We start from the raw sequence: 24,988 nt of genomic DNA, 5'->3' as shown, positions 1-24,988 counted from the left end.
TCGCAGCAGCGATCTAATCATACCGTGGGATAGTCAGCCGGCACCCTCGTCCTCCAGCCCTCCCTTGCGAAAAGTTTTTTTGGCTGCACCCCAATACGCCCTTGTTCCTTTCCCCAGTACAGGTTAGACGACCGGAGAGAATATCTTGTTAACCCGAATGTCGACCTCCAAGTCCACTCTTTCTCGTTCTCTCTTCTTTGTTATATGAACGGGTGGATAAGAATATTGAATCCTAATACTCGTCCTTCAAATCCCATTGTTCTGGTTCAAGAGTTTGGTACTCGATTACGGCCGGCAATATGGAGTTACTACAATTGTTGGAGCCTGCCTGCCATGGAGAAGGACCAATTCACATATAGTCCACCGGCCAAATTCAAGTGCTCATTCTGTGCCAACCAGAAACTGTGGCTATCTTATTGCTTGTTTGCGAGCTTCCAAGTTAAACAAACTTGCAGTTACATTTCGTGCGTTGGAGTGAATAAACTAGGCTTTTACATCGGTGCAATTCTTCGACAGGCTCCTTCCTCTGCCTTTAGAAGCAGATACACATCGACATTGGATTCGATATTGTAAACCTGTATTCAATTAATATCACTATTCTAGCATTCCTAACGCGTTCCGTAACATCGTCACCGTGTGGTTCCCCCTGTGAAGCTCGCATCGTTTTCGTAATAACAGTACGGGAAACGTGTTGACTTATCGAACGGCGCGCGGAACGTTTCAGCACTTGGAAAACTGACTACCTTCGTTCCACGCGACGCTCGCCGGTGCGACGACACATCTGTAACGTCGCGATGAAATGGCACGTATGTGGGAGTCCTCGATACGGAATGGCTGCTGATCACTTTCTGAGCATCGGTCTTCGGCCACTGTCACCTCGAAGCGCTACCGCCCGTTCCAGCGCGTCATGCAGGCAACGTCATCGTCAATCTCCTCTTTTTATCTGCGCGTCTTCGCGGTGCTTCACGTCACCCAGTCTATATTCAGCGCTCAACAAACCCGTGCAGCGAAGCGAACGCGTCGGGTCGCGCACGCCCAAACCCGAAACAAGAACCGCCTGCGTGTCTCGCCCAATGTTCTCCGCTAATCGTCCCGGGCTCGACGCCGGTTCAGTGGAATGATCAGGGAATGATTAGCGGTTGAACTATGAGCGAGCCTTTCTTTCTCTACTCGGGCCTGCGCAGCCGAATGTCGTTACCGATTCTCCGACGGGGCACTCCTATAGCTTCGGCTGCGCTGCACGGAATAGATAACAGGGTGTAGCCCGGCGTGGCGCCCTCTCTCTCCATATACGCGCGGGCAAACAGCTGGGCGTCGAAGAAGAGCAAAAAGGAAGCGGGAGCCTGCTTCTTCGCATGCGCCGCTCGGTTTGCGGGCCAGCGGGGCACTGGTTTAGGCGGCGACCCCCCGCCGCCGGCTGCCTGGGCGCGAGCGAGTCTGGCATTGCACTGCAGCAGGCGCGAGCGAGCGGCCGAGCGCCGATGACCTACATCGCGGTTCGCGTGGTGAACTTGAGCTCTCTCTCGCGCGCGCTCGTGCTCGCGGTGAACGACCTGCGTGACTCGCGGACGCGCCGCTTCGCCGGGGCCGGTCGGCCCGCAGGCTGCCGCCGGCGGAAGGCGGCAGCAGCCTTGCATAACAGCGTGCGCGCGGTATCGGGAGAAAGTGTGCAAGATACGCGGCCGCACCTCGTCGCGGCCCCCCCACTTCGGCTGTGGGCGCGAGCTTGTTTGTGCGAACTCGCAGCGGGGCAGACTCACCGGCGCGCTCTTTCTCACGGGAAGCGAACCGGACGCTTCGCGGTCGCGGTCGCCCGCCCGCACGCCCGCCTCGGGGCTTGGCCTAGAGACCTAAGCGCGTGAGTAGCGCTAGTCTTGCGTAATTGGGCCCCCCCATTTTGCGCGTTTTAGAGAAACACTTCCGGGTTTGCACTTTCACCCCTTTAACATCTGGCACAAGGACGTTTTCCCGATGGCGCATATTTTGTCTGTGACTGCGCGTCCGACTGCCCCGTAGGTCTTATTCGATCGCCACGGCACAGTTGGGGTAAACACTCGACTGAGGCGCAGGAGGGGAATTTTATTCCACCGCGTCCCCGATAACCCGAACCCAACCATAGTGCAGGGTAGCAAACCGGAAACTCGCCTCTGGTTAACCTCCCTACCTTCCCTCCCCCCTCCCCCTCTCTCTAGGATGAGTTTGACCATTTTGCATGGACACAAGGTGATGATGCTTACTAAGCAGTACACAGTGGCGTTCAAGTGAAGACCAATACTGAGCATTGCTTATGTAAACATTTGCTTGGTTGTTTGACTGGGTTCGTTAAGTCTTGTGAAGGGGCACGTTTCAAGGGAGCTGCTTATCGCAGTTATTGGCTCGGGACTGCTCAGGCTGTGTTTTTTTGTTTTGTTTTTAACTATGTTCAATAAAGTTTCTCACATCTCTGTGTGCAAACAGCCGCGACAGTGTATACATGTTACATACACCTATTGGAGGACTGCATTATCAAACTCGCCTAGTTTATCCTCTTGTATATTTATCAGTTTATCACAATCTTGTGTAAACGAAGAGCTCATGAAGGGAGCATTGAAGTGCTGAACGTACTTCCTGCGTTTATCTAACACAAAGGGCTGCAGAGGAAAATCGAGGAAGCCTCAGCATAGGCGAAAAATATATTTGTCGGAGAGTTGTCCCCGGGCTCTCTCTTCCCTTATTGGCACATTTAAAACATAAATTATCTTGCGTTCACCGTTATACCTCGCGTTGAAGGATTACAAGATGGGTGTTGGGGACGTATATCGGTGGCTAGATAGATATTTTTATTGAAAATATCATATTTATTTTAGCTTGCGTCTAACCGCCTATATGATGCTATACCGTGCGAGGGGAAGAGAATGGGTTATACAATAACGCGGCGCGGAAGAGTGCGTTTACCATGTTGGCTCACATAAATTGTGCACCCGCTGTCGAAAAAGCATCATAGGAGGGCCACCGAAAAGAAAAGAAAAAGAAGTGGCAATCCAAAACGAAGGTAATTGGACTGGCAATCACTAAAACAACCACCGCACGAGTTCTACGACAACGCGGACGGCCGATGATATCACGGCGATGAGAAATCCGTGGACTGAAACGTGACAAAACTACAACTTCCGCATCGCGCATCCTGTATCGAATCCTGGGCGGTAACATCAGCATAACGTAAGGTAACCTAGCCTAAGCTCGTTAACAAAGTTTCCGTTCTTCTGCGAAGGAAATGTGATCACGATGTCAGTCACAGAAGCCGCGACCACTGGAGGACGAGCCTTTACAGCAATCGTTAAATGTGGGCAGCCCGTTGGGGCTTGCGAACAAAACTTGCTCCGAAAGCCGCCTCGAGGACATCATATGGCGCTCTATAGTCATCGCCTTCCTGGCGCCAGGAAGGTGAATATGAGAGTGCTTCTCGCTTCCCTGAGTTTTTTTCCGCGGTCGGGATACACTAAAAGGCCCACCGCGCCGCCTTCCGACGAAAGCTGACGTCGTGCACAGCGACGCCTTCATCCCTGATTACAAAGCTTTATACCCTTTATTTCCTCAGCACGTCCTGTGTTACTTTTCCCGTTGGTGCCCCGTCTCAAGAACGAAGTTCTCGCAGCAGCAACACGCAGCAGCAACGCGCCATAAGGCTGAACGTGAATGTTTGCTCTAGCAGTGAGGCGATCTTCTTTTTTTTTTTTTGGCGAGGAAGGGAGGTGGGGAGCTGGACGCGTTTATCACCACCTGTACGCATTCTTGCTAGCAATATAGCCACGCGTGCATACCGTTTCACTTCGTGAAGCGAACCTAAGAAAACGTTTCCTGCCTGATGCTCAAATAAATGTACACAAAGCACGCCATGAAACAGGCAACCGTACCTCAGTTCCGAGAAGCGCAATCGTGACTGTCAACACACTGCACCGAGTGCTGAGAAAGGTGATAAGAACGAGATGCTCACCTCAAGTGAGACTGCAAAAGAAGAAAGCATGACCGACTTCGTCGACACAGTTTGACTGGAGCGCTCCAATCAAACGTATGTATGGAAAATGGCTTCTAGTAGCAGCGAAAATCAACAGAGATTCAATTCTAATGTTCAACGGAGAAGCAAATCTAAAGGTTAGTGTTAACAAAAAAATGTTGTTACGATACAAATCTTTCGCAAGAGCAGATGCTATCGAATGGTGATACTGGACATATTAGCGAAGGTATGGCCGTGGAATAGAGTGGAAAACAGCGCTTACGAACGAAAAGCTTCGTGAATTCGGCCTCTGGAGAAGGTACACTTGAAAGGACGGTCATCACCGTTCGGAACTTATAAGTTAAATATGCGTTTTCTTTATTTCTCTATTCTGCCTTGCACACAAGAAACAATGCGGAAATGTCCAACTTTCCCTTCTAGACTTACGTTAAACCTATCCTCTTTCGTTGTGCACGTGTAGAAGTTGGGTAAATAGAAACGATTTACTATAACCCTTAACTATAACGCTTAACTAGAACGCTTAACTATAACGCTTAACTTAAGGAACTAGGCACACTGTAATGTCGAAAACCGCACGAGGGGAATTTCCGGATTCCGCGACGGAATATACACTCTGCGGAATTTGGTGCGAGTATTAAGGAACACTGGCACACTTCCTGGCTTCTCTTTCGTCGTCGGGCACCGCTGAGCTCTTCGCGACGCCACTGCCGGGTCAGTGCCGCTTGGTCGCACGCGGGATTAGCCCTCTGCTGCGGCCTGGTTCACGGCGCGGTCGCAAGGGCGGCTTTCGCTGGAGTGAAACCGTAGGTGTCTTCTGCGGTGAAGCTGCCTGCGCGACGCCCTCTGCTTCTGTATGGGATCGCCTCGGAAGCCGCTATGTGTCACGCGTAGAGAGGAAAGGAGTGTAAAAAGAAAAATAAAGGAAAGGGACGCCGCAGGAATCATGCACGTACTATTACACCGGAGTGAAACGCCAGAAGAAAACAAAAAAAAAAAAAAAAAAAAAGAAACGAGAAGGCGAATCTTTGCGAATTTTTCTTCATAACACTAAAGTGCTTCAATCAGAGAGTCTTGGTTTTCCGGCCAAAGCGCTTTTACAGCGTCCGGCAACACTGATGCGGGAGGTGCTTTCGAAATACGCTCCGCTTGGCTTCCGCTTGAGACGCTACCTAAATCATGCGGTATTATATTAGCTTTAAGTCTTGCCACGCGCTCATAGCTGCTATTGACTTTTCTATTGCGCCTTCGCAATGCTACGCCTGCGCGGCGTCCGTTCTTACGCCAAAAGATTGCACGTGATGTGAGTGTATATACGCAGTCACGTGATGCGTCGCTGTTTCGTTATATGGAAATTGGGCGTTTGCGAACTGGTCGCACGCGGGCACCACCGGGTGTGAGCACAAATTGATCGTTGTCCAGTTCTCTTCCTGTGTGTTGCATTTGCACTTCCCGCGTCTCAGCTTGTTAGAAAAAAAAAAAAACAGAGAGAGAAGATAGAGAGGGGCAGAGAGAGAGAGAGAGAGGGTCGGCACGCAAAGAAGTTCTCGTTCTCACTTTCAGCAAAGCCAGAAGTGTGTGTGTGTGTTTGAAAGGCAGGAACTGTGTGCAAAAAAGGACGGATGTTGTTACCCTCAATCGCTTTTCTAAGCCACTGATGACTTGGCGCGACCAAAACTAATTCTGCGTCCCAGACTTCCCCCATTTGAACGTCGTTACGGCAAGGACCCAGCATAGGAGCGGCGAAGATGATGCAAAGGCGCGTCTGCATTTTAAAGAAGAGAAAGTTTGCAGTGCACTGTCAACTTTCTCCTTTTTACAACGCAGAAGCGTCTTGGCGACCAGTCGAATGTGTCCGCGGTCCTGCACATTGTATAGTTGGCGCTGCCGCGATTGAAACTGAGCTCTTCTGTCCAGATTCGCAAGCGAATATGCATTGTCTGTGTCTATACAACGCGGATAAGAAAATTATTATTGCTCGTATATTGTGATGTTCGTTGCACTACGAATTACATGCGATGGGCCTCCACTATCCCTGGCTATTTAACCTGAAGGAGCTCTGCAAACTGTGTCGCTGGTTATCTTGAAAAATAGGGAAAGTAGATGAACCCTTGAGCACCTCGAATTTTGTGCCGTTCTATGTTTTTTTTTTCTTCAGGGATGACCGCCATTTAGCTACGTTTTATTATTCCTCAGCAAATGATCGCACGCGATACGGTAACGCAAACGAATGAACTTTCCATCGATAAACCTAAGGCGTAGATGCGTTAAGTTAAATTAAATTCTGGGGGTTTACGTGCCAGAACCACAATCTCATTATGAGGCACTCCGCAGTGGAAGGGCTCACCTGGGTTTCCTTAGTGAGCCCGCCCCTATATGCACGATACATGAAGCGTTTTCGCATTCAGCCGCTATCGAAATATGGCCGCCGCGGCCGGGATCGAACCTGCGACCTCGAGCACAGCTGCGCAACGCTATAGTCGCTGTGCTATGACGGCGGGCGTAGCGTACATACCGTATTTGCACGCTTCTACCGAGCCCCCGATTGTAACTCGCAGGTAGTAGAATCGGCACCAAGCTTACACACACACACACACACACACACACACACACACACACACACACACACACACACACACACACACACACACACACACACACACACACACACACACACACACACACACACACGCGCGCGCGCGCGCACGCACGCACGCACGCACGCTTGGTGCCGATTCTACCGCGCACATCAAGCAACGAAACCTCAGTCGACGCGTAACGTGTTGAAACGATCTTATGGAACATGCAAAAGCACAAAGACACACACACACAGCTCAAAACTTAGCGGCTATCGCTGTCGAAGTCTCATCACACCTCCTTTTTCGCTGTCTGCAAACCACAAAAGGCTATCTTCACTTCTATCTAATGCATTACTAATTGCTTTGCCGGTGCGAATTTCTGACGCATGTCTCGGGAACGCCTAACACACGCGACCCTACCCGGTTACCCTGTTCTTCTACCAGAAGGATCACCTTACGCTTGAAGGATGCCTCGTAATGAGAACGTCTTTATTTTTTATATCATGCCACTGGACTATCTCTACTAAAGGCGTTTAAGTAAAAGCGCTACGACAGGCGTACATCAAACTGAACAATCGCGACCGCAAACCAAGGCGTTAAACAACGACGTCTGGTGGAAGGCAGTGTGGCTAGCAACCTTGCAGTGAGCTTTTCTTTCCCTTTCTTTATTTCTTTTATTGAGTATTGTTATTGTTTTTGATTTTGAGTAGGAATAGTTAAAATTGTAACACGCACGTGAACTTGAACGCACTATTTTATTTAAAAAATATAGCGCATTAAGGTCGTTCAAATACGGTATGTCTCCAAAAGTTTGCTCATGCACGTTGTCCGTTGCAAGCTTAGGATACGAAGGCCGCAGTTTCGTCGCCGATAACAGAATCCTTGGCGGGCAGGACACTCGCTAGGCTTCGCTGAAACCCCAACGGCGCTGAAGCCCCGGCGCCTTATTTTGCGGAGAAGGCGGGAACACAGAGCGCTCAATATGGTCAGCTGGGGGTGTTGGCAGCACTTCAACAGTGAGAATAAAACAACGTTTGTCAGATAGGTCTCGGGAGGTTTCTTCGAATACGGTGCGCCGGGATAGTTATTTAGCCTAGCACGCTCTTGCGATTTGTTTTGTATAGACTGCACTTTTTTTTTGTGCGTATGTGTGTCTACGTGCCATGGGAAGCCTGCGCACACGCGGCATGAATGATTAGAAACTTCCCCTTAATTCCTCTCTAGGTGAAGCTAGCGTCCACGTGACATCATGGAGCGAAGGCCTTCCAGAAAAGCGGCGTATTAACTCCTGACAAACGGGAGGGGCCGTTGTGGGCTCCTTGATTTAAAGAGTGCCTTCCAGAAGCTTTTATTGACGTAGCGTCATGCACGTACTGCAAACAGCCACGCTTCAAGCGCATTTTTCTTTGTTTTATCTTGCTGACAAAGCTCGAATGTTCTTGTAAAAGTGGCACGCAAGTCGAAACGTCCATGCTCGCTTTCTCAGCAGCGTATGCACCCATGCCCGCGTCTTTGTGTGACGTCTATAGAAGCGTTGCTTATACAACAGCGCTGCCTTCTTCTTCATAGCTTACCTCACGACTAGCAAATCCCGGCGTGACTACGATCTTTATCAGGGCAGTTTCTTTTTATCCTTCTTTCAATCAGTGGGTGCTCGAGAGGAAGAAAGCGCGCGAGCGTTGCCTGTCGGCGGTGTCACCGCCGATAGCGCTAATCGATAAGGGCGAATATTCGCGGCCAGCACTTTATCGAAGAGGCATTACCTTGCGGCGGCGGCGGCGGCTTTGGGGCGCGTCTCACGGATTCGGCGATGCCATCTCCTCCTCAAAGACTGTATAGTAGCACGTGCGGCGGCGACTACCACGCGGCGACGCCATCCAACAACGACGCCCCGCGGCTAGAGTATGGTAGCAGTGCACACCGTCGTCGATCGCGTGGCGTGGCTCTTCTTCAGCTGCAGCGACGGCGGCATCGGCGGTCGAGCGGGCGAGACTGACTGACTGCGCGCCACTTTTCCTCGTCGCGGCGTTCTCGATTCTGGGGAGGACCCCTCTCGCTCGAACGCCTTCGTATTCTTCTTCTTCTTCCTCCCTCAGCTGCTCCGCTGCGGCGACGACCAAGCGCGCTCCGCGGTTCGCTGCCCCCACTGCCTCGCCTCGCTTCGAATTCGCACCGGCCGCGCGGACCAGCTCGCCGAAAGCGAAGCGCGTCCCTTTCCCTTTCCCCGCGCGGGGTCCACCGTTCTTAGCTAATGCCGAGGAAGATCCGCGCCCCTGCTTCTGCCGCACGCCGGCACTCTTAACTTGGCGGCCCCGGGACATACTCTCACCGGAGCACGCGGAAGTCTACGCGAATTCGCCGTATACCGGGCGCCGAAACCGCTGCTGGCGATGAGCTCTTTCGCGACGGTCGCGGGACGGACGGCAACGCCGAGGTGAAGTGGGAGTGTACTACGCGTGTTTTCCCGGACGCCCTTATCCGCCATCTCTGTTTGCGGCGGCGGCAAAACGCGTGCCACCATCAGATGCCACGTTCCTCTTGTCGTATTAAGGCCTTTCCTTCCGGCATTGTTTAGGGGGTTCCTTCGCTTCGCCGGACCTCGCTGCATGTGTGGGGACGATCCGATGAGATTGGTCTCGTACGTATGAGGCAATTAGGAGCCGCTTTATGTGGTCGTTTTGCCTCACTGCCAAAGGCATAGGCACTAACGGCGGCGAAGCACTCTGCCGGAGGTGTACTCGGGCGTGAGATATCGGCCGGCACGTTTTCGTCTGGCGCGCGTGCCGGCATACGTTGCGATCACCTGAGCGTCGCAGGTCTTCGCAACGTCCCCGTCATCACTGCTTCGCCTGTATAGCTTAACCGAATAGCACGTATACACCTGCCGTTCATCGCGCCGTCCTCTTATCACTGTTTTTTTCCGCCCCGGTGACCTTACTGAGAGCAGATATTAAGAAACCTCGGGTTGATCGCTTGTCGGTTTCATGGGGAAAACGGAGTCCCCTTTCACCGACGAATGGTATTAGCGGTCCTTTCGGGCGCGCGTCGCCGTATCAACTGTATTGAAACGTCACGGTGCCGACGTATATGGTTGAGCTCGCTGTTGATTTTTTCCGGCAACATTATTAGACGGCGCAGCTAAAGCTGCACAATCCGCTGCATGAGATACGGGTATTATCTGCGGCTCCTTTGGGCTCGAAGCGCGACTTGAGGTTGTTGAACAACATAAGCTTGACGGCCTAACGTGCAGCATTCGCAGCTTTGTTTCATAATGCAACAAGTGCTGTGTAGAAGTTTCGCATATAGATAAAGAATGAATGGGACGTTTGAAGGGAAATGCGTCGGGCGACCATAAGTTCGCACCGCAAGTGCTTCTCGATGCCTTAATTTCCTGTCACGCACAATTGCTTCCATGCGAAACGTACCCTCAAAGCAAAAGCTTCACAAACACTGCCCCGAGCTGAACATTGCGTTAGTACGGACCTCCTGGTTGGAATTCTAGATGAATCGGGGTGGCTGAGGGATCGCTGGTACCGGGCCGTGTACCGGCCAGCGTTAACGAATTCGGCGCTGTTTTTGGAGCGGCAGCGAGGCAACGCCTATTTTGGCGGATCGCCCGGGGCCCACTGCGCTTCAGCTACGGTCGTTCACTTCGAGAAACGCCGATAAACAGAACGGGATGGTTTTAGTACGGAATGCAGCGCATGTCCGACCCATTGGGTCCAATTTTCTTCGGTCCCGTTTCGAGAATTCAGCGGTTCCCGGAGACTATGTCGTGGGAGCGAGTACTTTTCCTCGCTAGGAGGCTGCTGGGCCTCTCCGTGCGTGTGCGTAGTAGGAAGGGGGGCGTCTCACAGGAAGGGGAGGCGTCCGCATCGAAGTCGCCCCCTCCCCCCCTCTCTACGTATGGTGCCCCCGAAGTGGCACGCGCTCCAGGAAGTTCAGGTAAGCACCGACCCCCGGGGGGACCCAGCGTGACCCGTGGCGACGAGGGCGAAAGCAGAAGCACCCTCTTCTACCTGTGCCGTGGAACGGCGCGGTCGTATACTTTCTCCCGGCGTCGATTGTGAGGAGACGACCCACATGATGGCCCGAGAGGAAAAGGAAATGAAAGCGAAAGATCACTGGCTATCTCCTGGTGTCAGAGGTTGGGGTGAGCAATCGTCGGACAGCTGAGCGCAAGGTCGGCGGCGCGGTTGGTCCTCTTTCTCTCGTCATCGGCGCGTTGCATCCGAGTGCGTGCAGGCCGAGAGGAACGGCTTCGTATCCACGTGACCGCATGCAGGCATAGATCACGCGCGCGGCTTTACGGGGAAGTCTTTCCGGGTCGAGAAAGTCGGATGCTCTAAGGGTAGACTCCTTGCCGGTGGCTTCGCGTCGGCACGATTCCATGCTCATTTTCTGAACTTATGCCACACTATGGACGCTATGTCTTCGAGTAAATACTGAAACAGAAGGAGTATCGACATGCGACATCCGTTTTTGGCAGTTTACCCTGTTTTGGCAATTCGCTACGACTGCTGACGTAACATGCACGTGACCTGTTTATCGGTCGTTTTATATGCTACTAGCGCGTTTCTGTCAACGCGTGCTTATGCGGTTGTTTGGCGTGCTGCGGATAATTCGACTGCGGCCTAGTTCTTTTCTCCTCTTGTGCCCAACGGTATAGTGCGTTGCGCTCAACCTACCAACGGGTCGGCTATACTACATACCTCCACGTTTGCAGCCTCGCTCCCTGCGTTCGGGACATCCATAACGCCAGTGCTATGTACATATCCTGGAAGCATCTGTCTAGATGATTTTCGTGAATCTGATTAATGCGTCTATAATTATGCATTCAGTACCCTCACGTGACCTCGCCGTAGAACGGTAGTATTGGGTCAGACGGGATTCATGAAACCTAATGACGTCGTGGATGTAAATTTGCACCCAACGGAACGTACGAGCTGAAAGCAGTTCTTTTTGCTTAGTATCATATGTATATATACATGATGGTAACACTATATTTGGTAAGTCTATAGCCCTTTCTGCATTCACAAAGAAGAAACTTCTAAGTTTCCAATCAGCTGAGTTGCTTCATGATCTTCGAAGTTGTGGAACATGCCTGTTCTGCATCGAAGCCCCTGAGTCGGTACAGCGCGGTAAGCCCGCGCAGGCCGTTGCAGCGTTATGATGGAGCAGCCGGGCCGGTATCCTAGACGTACTGCGAAAGACCTACCAATGATGACATGCGCTGGCGACCTTTACCGGCTTTTCGCGGTGCATAGCGGGTTGAAGCAAAGCATTCGATCGAGCGGGCTTTCGAAGCTGCCCAGCACGAGCTGGCTGCATCCACGAAGACCTAGCATTAATTGTAGCGGCGAATACATTTCCCATACGTGATTTTCACCGCTGAAATCTTTCTGCGATTTCGCGCCGCCTTGACACGCGCCCGTGGTAATAACAGCCGGCGAACGAAACACGAACTCACTAAAGCCGCGGCACGAAGTCCCACTTGCCAAATCCAGTACAAGCCAGTACGTCGGAACGACCAGGGGGCCACGGCCCGGAGAAAGACGAGGCGCGCGTCCAACTCGCCGCAGTTTTATCACTTCCCGGCCGGCCGGTATACATGACACTTTCCGGAAGCTCTCGGCCACGGTCTTCGCGCGCATCCCGTCCGTGAAGACCTTCCGCAGCGGAAACGCACGGCCGGAACGTGGCGTCGAAGGGCGCTCGCGTATTGTTGCCGCCGGTCTCACGCGCAAGGTCACCGGTTTCGCTCGCTCGTCGGTCGGGCCGCCGGATGCGGAAGGCTACACCGTCGCCGACACTCACCTGTCGAACGGGAAGGTTGTTGTGGTCGGAAGGAAGACTGCGGCTCAGCTGACGGCCGGCGCCCACCAGTGGGGGCTCTTGTTGGCGCCGCCGATGTGTGTCGCCGACCGGTGGCCCACTTGCACCGCGGCTCCCATTGGTCAAGAGCTCCGGATCATGCCGGCGCGGTGACGCAACCCGGCCGCTGTGCTCGCGAGCGCGCGCGCGCGGAAATCGGTTTCGAGGATTCGTTCTGGTTCAGACGATGACGACTATACGACGACGACGCTTACTTTCGCGCCGCCCAGAGCGGAATCGCGGCCACGTGCTTGCGCAAACAAAGGTCGCGCCTTTATTTTTTACGGTGCCTGCCGCTACCGCACTGCCGAGGGAAGAACCGCTGGCGCAATAGCGACCTGACGTCGATCCAACCCTGATATTTCCGGCACGCACTCTCGCAAACTTGCGGCGGCGGCAAACTTCGGAGGGGCTTGAGCGGTGGAGCGTCGGCCGCGTGTGTAGACGGAGCGGGGCGGCGGCCGAGTCGCAAGCCAAGCCGAGCCGTTTGTTGTGGCTCGACGACACGTTAGGCCACCGGGCGCGCGCGCGCGCGCGCTGTTTTGATGGAGCGATTTCTCATCTTCGCGGCGCATCTCATGTTTAGCGAAAGTGCCGAAGTGGAAAAGAACTTGACGTGGTCCCGATTTCCTTGCCGTGCCGTTTCCGGCGGAGGACCAGGCGTTTCGGCAGTTGTGAAGTAGGCGTCCGAAACTTGATGGCGAGGCGCACCTCGATGACGTGCCAATAAGGCCGGATGTTCGAGTTTCTTGAACTTTGGAGCGTCCGTAACAACTCGTCGAGGCTCACCTCCTATCCCGGTCGCAGATTGAGGTCAAATTCGTGCAGCGGCCGATGAGACGCAGGCGTGCGGTCGTCCTGTCGCCTGTCGAGAGCGCGTCATGGAGTCGGCCCTCTTGAATTTTCGGTTCTTCTCTTTCCACTTCTTGGGAAGTCCGGAGCTGTTGCGGCGAAAGTGGCCGCTCTCCCGGGGAAAACCCGTCGGGAAGCGGGCCTTGCGCATCGGGCACCGCGAATGCGTGCGCGTAACAGAAGATTGCCTTATCACGATTTCCGTTCCATGGTCATATAATCGTCATTAAACGTGGCACTTTGCCGCTCTGCGACGCAGCGCAGGAACCGGCTGACAGGTCACGGCACTTTGTGAGACGTCACTCCGCCATCCGCGTGTGCATGCATGGAGTTCCAATGTTCTTTTGAAATACGGCCGATCGAGGGTGAGCTGCCTCAGGCCTCACTCCGCCATAGCTTCACTGTTGTAATCGTCTTGTGAACTTTGCCACTTGACTATAGTGAGACACATGCTTAGAGACTACAATCAACCTTCCCATTACGTTTGCCCAGGCGTTATGGTGACGCCGTTTGACTAATTCTTCTGCGAAGCCGCTTTGGCGACCGAATAAAAATGCCGACGTAGCAATAAGAGGAACGTTGCCACCGTGTGCTCGCGTTAGTCGTGCTGCTTATGCTTTTACTTAAGCGCAAGGCCACGTAAACCTTTATTCAGGCTATTGTATAGCACCAAAGCCGTTTACAGAACGAGAGAGAGATAGCGAGAGAGAGAGAGAGGTAATAAAGCGAGGTTAACCAGATGCGAGTTTCCGTTTTACTACCCTGCAATGGGGTGGGGGAATAGAAGTTGTAAAGAAATAAAGAAAAAAGAGGGAGAGAACGTTTTCTGAGTTTTGTATTAGCTTGTATTGGTTGCCGTCACCTTACGAAAATGTTTTTTTTTTTTTTTCTGAACCGGAGACTGAGCGACGTCGTATGCGTCCAAACCTGAACCGCGTCAACATGTGCTGCAGATGGTGGGTGATTGAGATGATACCAGGGAAACACACATGCATGCACGATGCACGCGGACACGCATCAAGAAAGAAAATTTAAAGGACCAAATCAAGTACCTGCATGCAGATATACTACGGCGTCATCCATGATTCCTGCTTTGCGTAACTAAAGAAGCGGGGCAGTTATAGGACTCGGCTATACAGCAGCAAGCCCAGCGTGCAGCGTGATTGACGTCTTCACCTTTCGTTAAAGTCTTTCACTCACCCGATCGTCTCCCAGCCGAGTTATAAATACAACCAGCACGTCCATCAACGTGAAATTGCATTTCCATTTTTCTTCGCGTCACTCTACAATCATAAGCGATCGAGTCTTTCTGACAGCTGTGCTCCCGCATCGCTGTCGGCACTGGCGCGAACGGGGGTCTTGCTCCGAGGACCGAAAGGTTAATCGGAGGCGGAGTGGCGTAGTCGTATACATATCGCTGGCTCCCGACACCTGCGTCGCTAAGCGCACCGACCTCGTCAGAGTGCGACCGGAAGCTTCCGGGAGGCGGGAGTGTTTGCGCAGCCTTCGTCGGGGTGCGCCGTCGCGGAAGCCGAGGCGACCGGCACCGCTGTCGCTCACGCGGTGTCGGTGGCAGAGTGTGACGCTGACGGCTGGGATCCGCGCCCACCGGGTGCTTTGCGAGCCGGTCGGGCGAGCGCTCGCCCTCTTCCAGCGGCCACTCGTGGTCTAGATACTAGAGCCCACCGTAGTCTAGATACGCGCGCTCCGTCCCGGCTAGTCAGTGACCACTGGTAATTCTATGCGGTCGCGAGAAGGACGAGAATGAGATTGAGAGCGAATCGAGAGGGGAGGCGAAGTAGTAAGGGGCGTTTGGTGCGAGCACTGCTGGGAAAGTCGGCGCCCGTCCCGTTTGCGTGTCTGTTACTCTGCCGTTGTCTGGCTGCTTCTGCGCCGAAGTGTACTGTAATAATTGATCAGGTGTCTGAATATTTTTTGGAACAAGCGAACGTGCATTTGTCTCGCTGAAGAGGCGGTCACGTCGTAACACAAAACGTTGTGTCCTGCGCGTCTCTTGACGCTTTCTTATACCATTTGTTCTTCTAATTGTTAAGACTGCATGAAGCGAAATCTTATTTATTGCGAGGTCTATGTAACTTCTTACCGAGGTTTATTTCGTTCTTTTTTTTTTTCGGATATTCTCACTTTTATTGAGCAGACATGCCAAGGAATTTTGGACATTGCCCCCTTCGGCAATCTGTTTAACTTCACCGCAATGCACCAAAGTAACTCAACATGCAGCATTTCCAAAGCTTGCGTTTCAAGTGAACTTCCAAGTTTCAACGAACTTAAGCTTGCAGCATTGAGAGGGTACCTCCTTCTGATAACATACGCATTTACGGCACTTAGACGGCAATTAGCGCTGCGTTATCGCCGTGTTTTCTTCAGGACCAAAACACTGCTATAACACAGCACGAGGTGCCAGACAAGTGCCGTGAACGCGTATGTTATTGGCAATCTCTCGATTTTACTAACTGAATCTTGTGAAATATGCAAATCATTCAATATATGTACATATTGTTGAAATACTACCCGTTGAGTTACGCTGGCGTATTGCGATGAAGCTCACGGAAAGGGCGATGTCCAAAGTTGCTGCGTGAGCATAGCAAGTCACTGTCACGAACAGTGAGGGACCGAATTTCATTGACGAACTGCTTTCTTGGCGTGTCGCATAGCATATGCCGCTATTGCACGTCCTCTGTATAACAGACTCTTCGCAGAAACCCCGATTCACCTTCCTTGCACGGTGGAAATTCTTTCTTAGTCACCACGGTGTAGGAAGTAATGCTCAAATTCGTTGCTACTCGATCTGGCTGCCCTGTATACTGCGGGAGGCCGTTGGACGTGTGTTCATCGGATGTACTTGCCACGCACTGGTTTGCCAACGCAGTTCTTCTCAATATTTACCATCTCTGGCAAGGCTGCGTGCCTCCTAAGGAGTGGTACGTGCGCCTGTTGGGTCTATAGACCCCACAGGCGCACGTACATGGTCTAACGGTGCAGAAGAGCCTATAGGCTATTCTGCACTGTTAGAGGGTAAGAGGACACCAGACTGTACCTATATATGTGGCGTCATGGGCGGCCCATGCTGCCATCAAGTTTTCGTTGTGCAGGGAGGTTTTTGTGCGGACTTTTACTGCGCTAAGCAGTTATGAGATGTAGTTGTCGGGTTATTCCCGTGGCACACTGGCTCCTTTTGTAACAGCGCGCTCAAAGCCCCGGAAACGAAAATAAAGTAAGAGAGAAAGTTCTCGAATTTACGTGCTTTCGAAGCGGGTTGCGAAAATGGTTGGATGGCAGCTATTGACGACAGCATCTGATCCTATATAGAATCCCTTCGTCCGTGGTTGAAACTAAGCGTTACATCGAAGTACTGAAGGGCCAGCCTGTAGCAAGCAACACTCCTCCTCGCCTTCTCCCATTTCGCGAAGAAAAAAAAAATGCTTCATAACCTTATTGCGCTCTACAAGATGATGTCAACTGGTCACGATAAAGGCAGCATACTATGTTGCATTTACTTATTTACAATTTACCCTAAAAGTGATCGAGGCCATATTAAACAATCGCGCTTCGTCGTATTTTCCAATTACAACGGAGCTGCTTAGCGCACTCGTTGATTCGGCGCTGTTGAGCCTGTCTTTCTGCGCAAGGTTTACGCTGTAAGACTGTGTGCACTTTGTCTGCTGTGTACGTGGCCCATATAATGAGTAGCCCCCATACATTATCACATGGTGTGATCACACACATCATCGCAGCTTGTGCCCGCGTTTCAAGAGGAGAGATATTAAGTATTATGGCAGATGTAACGAACTTGTTGGAATGAGCGTCAAGCGAAGCTCGAGGCCGTTTCCCTTAAATGCCCCGCGAGGCCAGACATGATGCGTGTAATTTTATTTAATGTCCAGGCATACGCGCAAGGAAATGTTCACGTACTTCTCTCGTCGCTGAAGGTTTGCGTCATTTGGCATCGCGGTAACGCGCCTGTAACTGTCGGTGATCCGCACAGCGTTTTGCAGCATGACATGAGTGCGCGACGCGGTGACCGACCCCCACCAGGCGACCCACGTGACCCGCGCGACCGCAGATTGCACTGCCTCAAAGATCGGCCCAGTTTTGATAACAGCTTCTCCGGGATCGGCCCACTTTCGCGCGACGTGAAGCCGAGCGAGCAGACAGGCCAAACGCCGCGGGGGAAAGGAAAGAAAGCGTGGCTGTAATGGAGGGATTCTGCGCTCGAAGGCGCGTCCTTGTTACGGTGAGGATGTTTAGACAGACACCGTTTGTTCTTTGGAGAACAAGTTAAGGACCGCGCAAAGAGCGATGGAACGAAGAATATTAGGCGTAACGTTAAGAGACAGGAAGAGAGCCGTGCGGATCGGAGAGGCACACCGCTAGCCGATGTCCTGATTTACATTAAAAGAAAAAGAAAAAAAAAACGGCCGGAGCTGGGCAGACTATGCAATGCGCGGGGTGGGTAATCGGTGGACCATTAGAGTTACAGAATGGGTGGCAAGAGAACGGAAGCGCCGTCGAGGAAGGCAGAGAACCAGCTGGCGTGTTGAAATTAGGAAATTCGCAGGCGCAAGCTGGAATCGGTTGGCGCAGGACAAGGGTAATTAGAGATCGCAGGGAGATGTTTTCGACCCTGCAGTGGACACAAAAGATGATGATGATGATGATGATGATCTTTCTTTGTGTAATTATGCAAAAAATCGAGCGAAGATCTAGAGCCGGCAGTTCGATGTTCGCCCATATGCCTCTGTTGCGGCTGCTGACTCCGCTACCATGACCACTGTAACGTGACCTATATATAGCAGCGGTGGCAGCATTGTACGGGCATCACGCTACCGTGCCCATACATATACGACCTCGTAGCCGTCGTGCGATGCGCGCCGAGGGCAAAGGGGCCGAAAGCGGCGACCCCTACCGCACAATCGCTTAACTCTTTCCTGCCAAGAAGTTTGCCTATACAGAAAACTTCAAAAAGTATTGGTAATATTTTGATGATGGCACAGAGAACAAAGTGCCGTTGAAGAAAACGAAAAATTATTTCTTGATCGTGAAGTGGAAACATACGCTTTAATGAAAGAAACGCTGACAGACCGGATGGAGGAGCTATAGTTGCCGCGTATATAGAGGGAAGGGGAGAAATAAAAGTGAAGCGGCGAATATTGATAGCAATAAGCACTGGAGATGTGCACTGATTACGTGTACGTTCACATTGTAAATATGCACCCGTTTGCGCCGTCTGGTGCACTCTGGTTCATCGCAGACGTGCGTCGGAACATAAAAAGCCGATGCCGTGCGTACAGCATCGACAAGGTCGCTTTCGCCACAGATAAGGAACTCCGCAATGCTGTCGCTGCGCGCGCACTCTCCCGGTTTACATAATCGGCGCTGAAAGCAGGCGCTCATCGTCTGTGGGAGCAGATAAGTACGTAAAAATAGAAATCATGGGGGTTTTACGTCCCAAAGCCACTTTCTGGTTATGAGGCACGCTGTAGTGGAGGACTCCGGAAATTTCGACCACCTGGGGTTCTTTAACGTGCACCTAAATCTAAGTACACGGGTGTTTTCGCATTCCGCCCCCATTTAAATGCGGCCGCCGTGGCCGGGATTCGATCCCGCGACCTCGTGCTCAGCAGCCCAACAGCATAGCCACTAAGCAACCACGGCGGGTTGCCCGCGATTCTCTGTGTGCCGATATTTTCAACACGGCATTTTCATCAGTGTTCACAACTGAACACGAAGAACCACTTCCTTCATTGCCTTCTACATCTGAGTTGGCGATGCCAGCCATCATTTTTCTTGGCATTTCATGTATAATCGACAAATTAAGATTTTCATTATCGTCCGGAATCGACGAAATTAATCCAAAATTTCTCAAGAATACCAAGGACATCTCCTATAAGTTTCTGTGTTTGTTCTTTTCTCAGTCACTCGCCGCAGATATTATCCTAGAAGAATAAAAGATGGGGAAGGTCGTCCTTGCGTTCAAATCAGGTAAAAGAAATTCGCCGCTCGACTTGCGACCCATTTCACTAACTAGCATCCCTCGCAAACTCATGCAGCACGTCATCTACTCTCAGGTTCAGCATCTGGATTCAATAAATTTATTCACTCCATCCCAACATGGATTTCGGACAGGCTTGTCGTGCGTGACGCAGCTTGCCATCTTCCTTCACGATCTCCATTCTAATTTTGATAATAACTTACGAACTGATACCATTTTTTTTTTACCTTTCCAAAACATTCGATAAGGTGCCGCACAAACTCCTACTCCTAAAGCTTTCCCAACTTGCATCCAGACATTGTCGCCTGGATGAAGTAATTCGTCACGAGTCGCTCAAAGTCTGTTGTCATCAATAACCACTCCTCCCAACAGTTTACCAGTAACATCGAGTGTTCCGCTAGGAAGTGTGCTTCGACCCCTCCTATTCCGAATTTACATTAATGATTTGCCGCAAAATTTATCATGTCATGTTCGCCGGGTCGCCGACGATTGCGTCATTTGTAACCCATTCACTAACAATACTAATCAAGAATTCCTCCAGGACAATCTCAATCGCATTCAAGCATGGTGTAATCTCTGGTTGATGACCCTTAATCCCACTAAATACAAGCTCATGTCCTTTCATCGCCGTCGTAACCCTTATTTATTTACATACACGGTTTCTGATTCCCCTGTACAACTTCTCCGGTCTTGTACTTACCTAGGCATAACTATCAGTAATGATCTGTCATGGCGTGAGCATGTAACAAACCTAATCTCATCTGCGAATATATATATAAAAAGACGTCATCCTCGCGACGCCCTTTTAGGTGGGAAACTACTTGCTTACAGATTATTAATCAGACCAACACTTGAGTATTCATCCGCCATTTGGATTCCACAACATGCATATCTCATTGATTCATTAGAGGCCGTGCAAAACAGAGCCGCACGCTTCATTCATCGCTCTTACTCTTATAATATCAGTGTATCATCGCTCAAGCTACAGTCCCAGTCATCCGCTCTTTCCCTCCGCCGCCGCATTTCTAGCCTTTGTCTATTTCATAAGTTTTATTATTTCCAGTTCAAACAAGATCCTTGCATCTGCGCACCTCCATCACGCACGTCTCGATGTACCGGTCATCGGCTTAAAGCCTCACGCCAACATGCCCGTACGACTATTTCCAGATCATATTTTGTTCAAACAGCAAGTCACTGGAACGACCTTCCCCGTGAAATCGCAGCCATAACTTGTCCATAAGCACTCCTAGATAAAGTTACATTGCACCCTGTCATCATAAAGGAAATATGATTTCCAACGTTAACCCCATCCCTTATGTAATACCCTCGAAACGGGGGTCTTTAGGGAAATAAAAATGAATTGAAATGAAAAAAAAAAAAAGAACTGGAGTGATAGTGAAGACACGACCACGACGGCATTATGACGTAGGTCTCACAATGGAGGCATGACAAGGGCGGCATCATCACGATTGAATAATGACACCGTGATTACAATACAGTGACGCCGAAAGATTGACGTTGATCGAACGACGAAGAAGGCGGTATGGCAGTGATGACATGGCGACAACGGGATGACGTGACCGAAGTGATGACAACGGTAAAACGGCAGGTTGACGACGACTGTGTGACGACGATTGGCTTGATAACGGCATGACCAAAGGTGCAACGACCACGGCTGTATCCCGACTCTGAACACACACACACACACACACACACACACACACACACACACACACACACACACACACACACACACACACACACACACACACACACACACACACACACACACACACACACACACACACACACATATATATATATATATATATATATATATATATATATATATTAGTGGCCCAAGCTGTCGGACAACTTGGACCACTGGGTCAGAGTAGAAGGCACGACGACGACAGCATGACGAGAGTCAGATAACGACGCTGAATGACGACGATTGTAGGACGACAATGGCATGAGGACAAAGGCACGACGAACGAAGTTAAGTAATGTGAAAAGTTGGGCTAGTTGGTGATTAAACATCATACCTTGCTGATGAAGTAGCGCACTGACATGGACACGAGTGTCGTGTATTCTTGTGCGTCTTCGCCGTGTCCGTGTCAGTGCGCTGCTTCACCAGCAAGGCATGACGAATGTCAGATAACAAAGCTAGAGTGACGGCGATGCAGTGACCGTGACGGCATCACGACCACGAGCCCATACCTAATGGCCCATGCCGCTAGACAACTTGGTCGCTGGGTTGGGATAGAAGGCGTGGCGACGACTGCGTGACAAGAGTAAGATCACGAAGCTGTGAATGACCACGACAGCATTGCGACCAGCAGTACACATCTAGTGGCTCAAGCAGGTACACAATTTGGGTCAGCGTGTCGGCACAAGGGGCTGGACGGACGGACAGACAGACAGACAGATAGACAGATAGATTCAAGACCGCTGAATTAAGCAAAGAATGCTATTCGCATTAAACGTGTTCCTTGGGGCTCTCCTAATGTTAGAATGCTTGTTCCAACTCCTTCATCCCAAGAACAGCTAACGAGTATAACTACCTTCCCGCCTGCATCGTTGCCATATCCGGGTGCCTCTGTGTAATGCCTTCAGGTCCTGAGAGTATACACCTAAAAATATAAGAAGAAGAATATGTGTGTAACAGTAAGGTGTTAGGCCGGGAGGAACTGGGAGAGTTGTTGAGCTATGAAAAAACATCAGCTCGACACGAAAAAAAAGAAGAAAAAGAAAAGAACGCATCATATATGCGATGCAAGGACTGCAGCTAGAACACGAGCTACACTCCATTGATCCTCACCGGCCTTTCGCACTCGCAAGATTGCTGGGCCCATGGCCGTCGAAAATAGCACAGCGAAAAGCATGTTGAACGCACCTGAACATTTTTACTAAGAGACGGGCATCCTTAAAGGGACACTAAAGGTTACCAGAAAGTCAAGTGAAAATGATCAAGCAATGCTCTAGAACGTCTAAGGCGTCAGTATTATCGCGAACAGAGCTTTAGTAACCGAGAAATTGAGGTAAATGCATGACACAATTTGAGACCTCCCAGCGACATTCCGGTACTAGCCCGACGACGAAAGCACTCCTCATCACAATTTATGTCACTAGTACTCAACTACTCGTATTAAAAAGATAATTTCATTAGAATATAAGACGGAAGAAAACGCTACTTGCCTACTTCAATTCGATTCTAAGAAAAAATAACATTTTGACGTTAACCTTGAGTAGTACGGGTGATCGAAAGGTTTCGTTTTCGCTCGACTCTGCGCGCTCGACTTTGCGCCGCCCGCGCTTTGGAGTTTCAGTTGTTTCTTTATCCCGTCGTGCTGCGGTGGTGCTGCTGGCTCACGAAACTTGCATTTGGAACAAGCAGCAAGAATGCCACGTCCATGTGATGTCGTGGAATGCGCGAACGGTCCGCGGAACTTGGCCAAGGGCAGTTGGAGTGGCGAATCCAACGTTACCTATCACTGTGTGCCAACGAGTGAACGCCTCCGTTCGAAATGGTTAAGTGCCGTACCTCTGCCACAGCGCGCTGGCAAAGAGCCAACAAATCACATAGTGTGCTCGCTGCACTTTCGTCCAGAGGATTACGAGTTCAACGCCGACTTACTGAAGTCGCGTGGAGTGCCTTTCAAAGCAGGCCACCGGCGTAGTAGTACGCAACGACGCCGGCAGCGCGAGCCCTCAGCAGCAGGTCACGTTCATCAGCGCTTAAATCGCCGAACTCGAGCCCAGCATCGCGAGCCAATGTGTCGTTGTCAGGGTCGTCCATTGCAACGAGCGTGGAAGTTGGCGTCATAAAATAAAGAACTAGCTTATCGTCGCGCGCTTTTCCTTCCGCTAGCCAGCATAGTTCCGCTTTCGCGCTGTTGTCGGCTCTGTCTTGGCTCTGTTTCTGGCCGCGCATTTGCGTTTTGCGCAGAAAAGCCGTAGCGCCGTCTGCGGGAGCCGTTTTACTCACCGACAGCGCAACGTCACTATGAGACCATGACGTCAATACTCCTCGATGGAGAGCGGGTGATTTGAATTGCGCTAGAGGTACGCGGACGCTTCGGAACGCGTTTTCTCTTAAAATAAGTCTCTTCTTCGCACGAAACAAGCGTTTCGAGGTTTCTGGGATGGTATTTCAACAGTCCACGTTGACTTAATATTAACCTTTAGTGTCTCTCTAACAAGTACTCGATGTCGCACTGAATAGTCAGACGATGTTACTATAACTTGCTTCTAATGTTTGTAATTATTAGTGCTTGTATATACGTGTTATACTTGTTTTTTTGTATTCTGTGCGTGCATTACTTTAACTCTATAATTCCTCATCTGTTTATATGCTAATCGCAGTCTGCATCACGGCCGCTTGTGTGTGTTTGTGACTGTATTTACAAACTCATTGTGGTGCAACTTGCATTTGACTTTTACATTGATATGTTCATGGGTATATTGTTCATGGGTGGATTTCTGACCCTATGACGTGGTTTCTTTTCATTTTATTGCATATATTTCTTTTGTATTGTTGTTTCCCCTATGCGAAAAGTCGTCACCGTCACCATTAGACTACGTATCTTTCTTTTATTTTCATTTCAATAAAAAGAACAGTAATCCACTCTTAATCACCACGCGGGCGCATCCGCGTAGGATTATCGTCGGCCCCGGCCAAAAGATATGCAAATGTATGCGACTCTCGCTTGCGTGCGCAAGAACCCGGTTTACCTTTGAAAAAGGGAGAGCACCGTCGTTCGCACGATCCGCGTGCCTTCGAGCGGGCGCACGTGGGAAATCGGACACGCCCCATAAGTGGCGGTGGTGGTGCGCGCATATCACCCGAGAGGACAATGGCGGCGGCGCAGCTAGGCCAGCGCCGGGCGCCCCGGCCTCGCGCGGGAGCCGGTCTGCGGTGACGGCGGGCAATTTGGGCGCGTCAGAACCCCCCTCGACGGTTGCGAAACACCGGGGCAACGGATGAAACTGAGATACAATCGTGCCCTTAGCATTACACCAGTTGATGTATCGTCGTAATGGCACGGTGTGGGGGACAACGTGCGAGGCGCTGCGGCAGACGCGGGACGTCCGGTGGAAACGCGCCAGCAGCGGAGATAAAGCTCACGAAACAAATGCCGCGGCTTCAGCGTAGCGGAGCCGGCGCGCTCGAGGACCAGCGGACCAGTCGGAAAGGTTAACCAAACCCTCATCCTGTGGTCGTAAGCTATGAACCACTGTCTTTTTTTCACGCTGTGGTTATCCGACCCCCGTGAACTTCGTCATAGTTAAGGGAGCAGGCGGACACCGGTCTGGAGATGGGCCATTGACTGTCAGTGTTTATACAGGAAGAGGAGGGGAGTTAACCTGTCGCGGTGGCTTAGCAGCTATGGCGCTGCACTGCTAAGCACGAGGTCGCGGGATCAAATCCCAGACGCGGCGGCCGCATTTCGATGGGGGCGAAATGCGAACACACCCGTGGTCCCTTGCATTGGGGGTTCGTTAAAATTAATCCGGAGCCTCCTCCACTACGGCGTGCATCATAATCAAATCGTGGTTTGGCACGTGAAACTCTAGAATTCAATTCAAGAGTGAGATAGACAGGGAGGTGAGGCCGCCATCTTGTGTCAGACGCTACATTAATCCAGGTCAAATTGAAAACGAGGAACAGTGGGATTT

At 51.1% G+C, this 24,988-nt stretch overlaps 2 protein-coding genes across 5 annotated transcripts in view; one reads left to right on the top strand and one right to left on the bottom strand.

The window, feature by feature from the left end:
• Positions 1–14,602, bottom strand: part of LOC142585486 (uncharacterized) — a 30,132-nt gene extending 15,530 nt beyond the window's left edge. For 2 of the 4 annotated variants that reach the window (XR_012829095.1, XM_075696278.1), the window contains exon 1: positions 14,497–14,602. Coding sequence is in view for 1 of the 4 variants with exons in the window: in XM_075696278.1 (XP_075552393.1) it covers positions 14,497–14,563 (67 nt within the window). In the remaining 3 variants the exon portion in view is untranslated. Of the gene's footprint in view, positions 1–8,333; positions 8,678–12,387; positions 12,611–14,496 lie in introns of those variants that run through there. The other 2 variants (XR_012829096.1, XR_012829097.1) reach the window with 2 other exon arrangements.
• Positions 1–24,988, top strand: part of LOC142585487 (rho GTPase-activating protein 18-like) — a 236,760-nt gene that overhangs the window by 84,823 nt on the left and 126,949 nt on the right. The window lies entirely within an intron of this gene.

The sequence above is a fragment of the Dermacentor variabilis genome, chromosome 6 (genome assembly GCF_050947875.1).
Source record: "Dermacentor variabilis isolate Ectoservices chromosome 6, ASM5094787v1, whole genome shotgun sequence".
In the NCBI taxonomy this organism is placed as follows: Eukaryota; Metazoa; Arthropoda; class Arachnida; order Ixodida; family Ixodidae; genus Dermacentor; species Dermacentor variabilis.
Note: the sequence above shows the minus strand (reverse complement) of the source record. Positions and strands in the feature narration are given on the sequence as shown.